The sequence below is a fragment of the Teleopsis dalmanni genome, chromosome 1, assembly GCF_002237135.1.
Source record: "Teleopsis dalmanni isolate 2A chromosome 1, ASM223713v2, whole genome shotgun sequence".
NCBI classification, from domain to species: Eukaryota; Metazoa; Arthropoda; class Insecta; order Diptera; family Diopsidae; genus Teleopsis; species Teleopsis dalmanni.
This window is the reverse complement of record NC_051846.1, coordinates 49,828,309-49,836,134: the sequence shown is the minus strand read 5'-3', so window position 1 is coordinate 49,836,134 and position 7,826 is coordinate 49,828,309. Positions and strand designations below refer to the sequence as shown.

General features: G+C 33.9%; 1 protein-coding gene across 1 annotated transcript; it reads left to right on the top strand.

The window, feature by feature from the left end:
* Positions 1-6: 6 nt before the first annotated feature.
* On the top strand, positions 7-6,846 carry LOC119668620 (mediator of RNA polymerase II transcription subunit 12-like). The gene is made up of 10 exons (XM_038078188.1): positions 7-684; positions 748-2,136; positions 2,187-3,873; positions 3,931-4,118; positions 4,174-4,375; positions 4,430-4,744; positions 4,806-5,069; positions 5,242-5,524; positions 5,580-6,479; positions 6,536-6,846. The coding sequence occupies exons 1-10, from the start codon at positions 71-73 to the stop codon at positions 6,697-6,699; spliced, it is 6,006 nt and encodes a 2,001-aa protein (XP_037934116.1). The 5' UTR covers positions 7-70; the 3' UTR covers positions 6,700-6,846.
* The last annotated feature ends 980 nt before the right edge of the window (positions 6,847-7,826 follow it).

Sequence of the window (7,826 nt, the reverse complement as noted above, 5' to 3'; positions counted from 1 at the left end):
TAATCTGTTAAACGCAACTGTGGAACAGCAAAATAACAGTAAATCATTACAATCAAATTGTGTAGTAAACATGGAGGTGGATGACGATGAAAAAAAACGGAATACGATAGATCCCTATGAAACTGCGTTAAATGATTATATGAACTGCCCGCATCACCGTGATATAATCTTATATCTGAGTACAATATTACAGATTATCACAATTGAATGTCCAACAGCTATGGTTTGGTGTGGTATCGGGGACAATCGTGCACCATCAGCTTTGTGTGGTAGTCCTTTGGATAATTTACCCTTAGCTCCATCAGTTCTTCCTATGCCGTCTAAATGTGAATTGACTACAAACATTGAAATACGGCGACAACTACGTGCAGTAGAATCCGAAATTAGAGAACGTTCTAAACATGCTGAAAATCGTTGGTTTGCCGAGAAATGGTTAAAATCTAGTAATAATCCGTGCAACCATGTACTTTCAATTCTAGATCATTTAGACACCCATTGTTTTGAACGGATGGATCAAAGTAATTCAATTGAATCTCTTTATGCAAATATTTTTAAACCTTTTGTGGCTGTGAAACGTGAAGTTGGTTCAAATGGAGAGGTAAAAGAAATACGTCAAGAATACGATGCTAAGGAAGATGCTAAAACAGTTAAAATACTCTGTGAATGGGCAGTATCTAATCAGAGGTAAAAAAGAATTTACAAACAATAATTCAAATTAAAGTTTATTTCTTTTGTAATGTGTTACAGATGGGGTGAACATCGGGCAATTGTAGTAGCAATATTGTTGGATAAAAGACAAATAGATGTCACTACACCTAATATTGAAAATGAACAATTTAATAATAATGGAAATATAAGTAATACAAATGAAGATAAAGATTCTGTTGCTTCGGGAGTTGGTTTAATAGGTGGATTACCCGTTTTTCAGTCAGTATTAATGGATTTTTTGGATCAAGACGCCCCAGTATTAGATGAAAATGGTTCCCTGCAAAATCGTACACAGTTCACCAATCTTGTTCATTTATTTAGTGCTTTGATACGCCATGATGTCTTTTCTCACAATGCTTATATGTACACACTAATCTCACGTGGAGACTTATTAACTGATGGTACTTCAAGTACAACAGCAAAGCCAATAAGCGGCACAAGTGGCACTGGTCCAGTATCAAATAAACCATCACCGCCGACTCACAATTTTGATGATGATTTCATGACTGGAATTGAGTATGATGATTCTAATGTGGACGATGATCTTGGAAAACTAGTGCAAACCATTAAAGAAAAAATTCCTGATCATACAAGTGCTGGTGGCAGTGAGCCTCCAATATCACGTCATTTTGTGTACACGAAACATTTTCCTATACCTCAAGATGATCCAACATCTCCGTACAGTAGTGAATCAAACCAGAGATATATACTGCTTTTTGGAGTTGGCAAAGAACGTGATGAGAAGAAACATGCTGTTAAGAAAATGTCTAAGGAAATTTGTAAGCTTTTCTCAAAAAAATTTAGTATTGATGTGGCAGAAGGAGGGAAAGTAAAGAAACATTCACGAAATGAGTTTAATTTTGAAGCTACAACTAGTAAATGTCAAAACATGGCATACTTTGATCAGCATGTAGTAACGTCGCAATGTGCAGCAACAGTACTTGAACAACTTAACAGTTTTGCACTTGGAAATAACAATTATTTGCCAGTTCAAGAGCACGTGGCTTTTTTATTTGATTTAATGGAAATGGCTCTTAACATTTATAGCTTAATAGAGCTTTGTGACCAGATTTTGAAAGAATTACCAGAAGTAGAAAATCAGTTGGTTGTCAAAAAGTCTAATTTAATTAGAAGTTACACAACATTATTGGGTTTATATATTGTAGGCATACTTCGGCGATATCATAGTTGCTTGCTATTATCTATAGAACAAACTGTTTCAATCTTTGAGGGACTATGCAAAATTATCAAACATGTTGGCAGTCCTAGTGAATGTAGCTCTGCCGAGCGTTGCATTCTTGCATATCTAAGTGACCTGCATGATTCATGTGTTATATTAAAGAGCAAAGAGCAGCAACCAGAATATTTTCAGCAGTTAAACGTTATTAAAAAGTTTAAAGAAATATTTGTTGCTCCAGAACAAATTAAGTAAGTCTATTTATAATATAAATGAGCTTAATTAACATTACTTATTTTAGCATTGTTCCACCAACATATAATCCACAATTCCTTCAAGAACTTTTTTCTTCTCCGAAACGTGGAGGTAAAATAGATCAATTATGGGTGCGACAACTCCATGAATCCCCAACAAACGTGTATAGTTTTGTTTCGAATGCATTTATTGCAGTATGCCGTGAATCAGACAATGATCGTTTAAATGATATAGCAATTTCATGTTCAGAACTGACTGCTAGTTGTAATGCATTATCTACGGAATGGATAGCAGCATTGCAGTGCATATGTAATTCAACAAAGAAACCACGCTATCCACATTTATTTGGGCAAATTGACATACACAACACCAGAATACATAATTCGTTGGCAGTATTTATGTGCATCTTAGTCGCGCGTCATTGTTTTCCACTGTCGGATTTCGTTGTCAAATTCGCTCTGCCGACTCTTGTTACAGCATGTGCAGAGACCACTGGAGATGCCGAAGCTGGAGCTCGTTTGACTTGCCATTTATTATTAAAGCTGTTTAAAACTATCGAAATACCACAACCTGGTTTATACTCTGTTAGTACATCACCAAATCCAATAAATGTAGTCAGCAATACAACTAACATAAAGTTAAGTTGTGATCGGCATTTGCTTGTTGGTGCACATAAAAATATTCCAGTGGAGGCAGTCTTAGCTGTGTTAAAAGCAATATTATATGTTGTTGACACAGCAGCTCTTAAGACCCCTACTTCAGTTACTGGTGCCGTTGCTTATTGCAGTGGCAAACGTAGTGGTTTCAATACTCCTGTCCATCCGGGAAGTACACCGAAGAGTAATGAACGACCCGTTGATTTAAGTCAAATATTAGGCACGAGTGATCTTAATAGTTTGGGTAATGATGATCAAGAAATGGCACAACAAAATTCATTATCAGCTAATTCTAATCAGGGGGAACAAATATCTTTGCTAGAGTTTGCACATCATGTACTTAAGCAAATCTGTGCTCAGGAACACGTTTTGGAAAGATGTTTAAAGCATGCTGAAAAATTGTGTGATTTCATTATTGATGATATGCTTACAACGAAGCAGGTACAACGTGTTTTACATATGATCTGCTATCCTGAAGCAGAATATAATATTATATCAGAAATGGATCAACGTTCTATGATTGTGCGCATACTTGAAAATCTTGGACAATGGACATTACGTATATCTTGGCTCGATTTACAGCTTATGTATCGACAACTGATGAATAATCCAGCAGAACTTAATATGTGGCTGGATACTGTGGCACGTGCTGCTATAGATGTTTTTCAGATGGAAGAAATAAATTTACCTAATAGTAATAGAAGCGAATATAGGGCAAAGCCGTCAACATGGCTGGTGGCACCACTTATATCAAAACTAACACCTGCTGTGCAGGGACGCATATTACGTGTGGCCGGTCAAGTGCTTGAAAGTATGAATTACTTTTCTAAAGTATCAAAAATGGATAGCAACAGTTCAGGTAGCGGTGATGAAAGGGAAAAAAGTAATAGTTGCGGTAGCATAATTAGTAGTTATAGTGGTTCTAATAGTGGTTCACGTGGACGAAAACCACCACTTAACTATCAACCATTCTTGGAGCTTATTTTAACGTGCCTCAAAGGCCAAGACGAATTTAAGGAAGGATTATTGGCTTCATTGTATTCTCAATTATCTCAATGTTTGCAATCATTTTCAATGGTATTAAAAAATTAATAATTGAAAAATTTCGTTATATAAAATATTAATTTATTTCAGTTGGATACAATTGGAGGTGTTGATAATCCGCAAGCTCGTGAAGAAATTTTAGATGCTTTACAACTGCGTTTCTCACTTCTTGGTGGTATGTTTGACTCGATACAAAAAAATGGTACTTCTACAACGGATTGGGCAATGTTATTAGCACAATTGGTTTGCCAAGGAGTAATCGATTTGAGTTCGAATAGGTGCATATGCTTAACTAAAATGATTTATATTTAATTAAAATTTTGTACCATATAGGGAATTATTCACTACTGTTGTGGATATGTTAGCGACACTTGTTCATTCAACGTTGGTATCAGATACTCAATCGGATAGAGATGAAAATAAAAAATCGTATCTTAATTTAATGAAAAAATTAAAAAAAGAAATAGGCGAACAAACGAATTCTTCTATAAAAGTAATAAGACAATTGCTTCCACTATACAAACAAACAACGGAGGTATATTATCAAAATTTTAAATTTATTTATATATAGTTATAAAATTTATTCTAGGTTATTTCATGTGAACCAGCTGGGGTTGATACAAAAGGTAATAAAATTTGCGATATGGATAAAAAGCAATTACGCATATCAGATAAACAACGGATAAGTGTATGGGATATATTAGAGGGACAAAAAAATCCTGCACCACTTTCTTGGGTATGGTTTGGAGCAGTAAAATTAGAACGCAAACCATTAGCTTATGAAGAGGCGCATCGAAATCTAAAATATCACACACACAGCCTTGTTAAGCCTAGTAGTTACTTTTATGAACCCTTACCACTGCCACCTGAAGATATTGAACCTGTTCCAGAAAAGATTTGTATTGTACGTGTTCAACTTGCAGTAGATTATGATATAATACTAATATTGACATTTGTGTTTTTAGAAGGACGAAATGAAAGCTGACACACCTTCTTCAGTTGACCAATCTCCAAGTGCAGTTGTGTCTGGTCGGGGTAGGGGTAAAGGTACAACACGTAAACGTAAAACTAAAAATCCAAAAACTCCTCCAGTAAATACTCAAGTACAACCGCAAATGACTGCTCAGCAGCAGCAGCAACAACAACAGCAAACATCTAGTGCAACACAACAACAAACAACACAGCAATTAAATCCAAATCAAATGGGTCAAATGCAAATGAATATGCAGGTAAGTACCCATATTATTTTGGTTATATTTTTTATATCATATAATAACAACAAAGTTGGCTAAATAATTTCAATTTTAAATAACAAAAAATTATAATTTCGATATATAAAATTATAGATTATATTCTTCATAAAGTTATATTAAACCAAAATTTTTCGTTTAAAAAACATAGGTAAATATGCAGCAGTTCGCACCAAATCCAATGATGCAACAGAACTCTGGACAGATAATGCAATCACAGCAGATGCAAAATGTACCAAGTAATTTACAACAACAACTTAATAGTGGGAATGCTCAACAACAAAATACGCAATTAGGTTTTATGGCAGCTGGACCTCAAAACATGCCTCAAACAGGTCACACCCAGCAACCACAATGGAATAATCAGAATCAATATCATTCCATGCAACAACAACAGCAACAGCAACAATTTTATCAACAGCAAGGAATACAAAGTATGTAATTATCAGTTTAGAGTTTTTTTACAAATATTTTAACATTTTTATTTAGTGAACCGCTTTGAACGTCCTCAGCTGAATGACCCTAAATTAGCCCTGTCTAATATGTTACGAGCACGCCAACCCAATTATAATCAAAATAATAATACTACATTCAATGCTATGCAACAACAGCAACGTCAAGGTCAGGGTATGCAACCACAGCAACAAGCCGGATTAAATAATGTACAACAGCAGCAACAACAACAATTGCAACAGCAACAATTTGTACGTGGCGCTATACGCGGAGCCATTCGGGGTATTGCACCAAATCAAATGGGTGGTACTGCTCCTAACCAAATTGCACCAAACATGAATGCTGTTAATATAGGGCAAAATATAACTCCAAACCCTTTGATGCAACAGCAACAACAAATGGCGCAAAATAATCCCCAGGCTATGGCAATGGCACAAAATACAGGAATGATAGGTTCTGTTTCTAATAATAATTCAAATTTAATGAGTGGCCAATCTAGCAATAACTTAGTTAACGCTGGTAATATAATGCAGCAAAATGTAGGAGGAGTTAGTAATAATGCTGTTAACCAGAACATGATAAATCAAGGACCCGGCCAGTTTCAAAATTTTAATCAATATCAACAGGGCATAAATGCAACGGGTCCAAATCAGCAAAATAATATTATGGGTGGCTTCAATCAAATGAATCAGCGGAACAATCCTAATGATTTCATGACACAACAGCAGCAACGTGGTCCTGCTGGCATTGTTAACAATCGTGGCCAGTATATGAATCAAGCACCAAATGTTACAATGAACACCATGGTGGGTCAAGGTACAGTACCTCCATATTCGCGTCAGCAAAATAGTGGCGGTAAACCTGGAGTTGTATCGTCACAGCACCAATTTCAACAGCAACAACAACAACGTCTTCATCAAATAATGCAACTGCAAGGTTTGTTAAAATAGATATAGTATAAAGGCAAATTCTATATGTAATCAACTTTTTAGGCATGAACCAACAAAATAATAGTGGAAGTGTTATTGGGCAACAACAAACTCAAAGTATGGGACAGCAACAAACTCCAAACTTGGTTGCACAATTACAGAGACAAATGCCTAATCAACAAAATATGATGGGACAGCAATTCCAACATCAGCCTCCACCATATTAAAAGTTATTTTTTGAAATTGTTGCATAAAATTCAAAACTGTTTGGAATATTCTTAGTATTAGATAATTTTGCACTTATACTTATATCAAAAATATTGAAATTGTAATATAATTATATTTTAGAGACTAAATTATAAATATATGTTTATCTTAACTACACAAAAATATTTTTACTAAAGAAAGTTTAATTAAATAAATAGAAACCGCGAGCCACTCGAATTTGAACATTTAATTTAAACACTATATTAAAATTTTTCTCTAAGAATCACATTTGAGCGTTCCAAAACATTACTATTGAAATCTAATCAAAATTAAACAATGATTATCAGTTAATAAAAAAAAGCTTGGGAATGAAATTAAGATCAATAAACTAATGGTATAGAAGAGGAGATCCTTTAAAAATAAATGGCTTAGTGTTACTAAAATATCGAAGCTTCTGTAAAAGATTGCATATAATATATTTTACATTTAGCTCAATTATTTTTACAAAAACATGTAAAAATCTAAACATTTGTTGCTTCAAAACCTATACCTGTTTTTTAATGCAAGATTAGATACTAAATTGTTGAAGGATAACTCCAAAAAATGGAAAAATTTTAAAAATTATTTAGCTATAATTGGTTCAAATGTTATAGTGTTTAAAGTTATTTTTTTTTGGAAAATATTCGATCATTTTTGTGATTGTGATTCTTGTGATTTGTGATTGTGATTATGTGATACCAATATCTTATCCATGGATCAATTTACCTATTTTTTCAACGAAATGAACAAATAAAAAAAAATGCTTTTTTTAAAAAAAAAACAATAGGTAATTTTCTTATACGTTCTGTTTTGTATGTAGATATTTCTCTTCTATTGGCCCTATTCAGATTATCTATTTAACGGTTGAATATCATTTAAGTTACGTTTATACTATAGTGGAACATAAAGCTTAAAATCTGTTTTGTTTTTATTAACGTATAAAACTGTTCTGTGTAGTAGCACATAGATAGATTTTAAGCTTCAAGTTGCCATTAATTTTAAGGTAACGTGTTTAAACCTAAACACAATTTTATCGCATGTCAGTAATGCTAATCTAAGTACGACAGATATTATCCTTACTCTGCCATCTATAATTCATCTAACATCG

What these genes read in the sequence shown, in the direction of transcription:
- LOC119668620 (XM_038078188.1), top strand. Translation starts at nt 71, where the DNA reads ATGGAGGTGGATGACGATGAAAAAAAACGGAATACGATAGATCCCTAT. An exon ending in GTTTGCAATCATTTTCAATG is followed by an intron (nt 3,874 to 3,930) that starts GTATTAAAAAAT and finishes AATTTATTTCAG; the next exon opens with TTGGATACAATTGGAGGTGT. An exon ending in TCAACAGCAAGGAATACAAA is followed by an intron (nt 5,525 to 5,579) that starts GTATGTAATTAT and finishes ATTTTTATTTAG; the next exon opens with TGAACCGCTTTGAACGTCCT.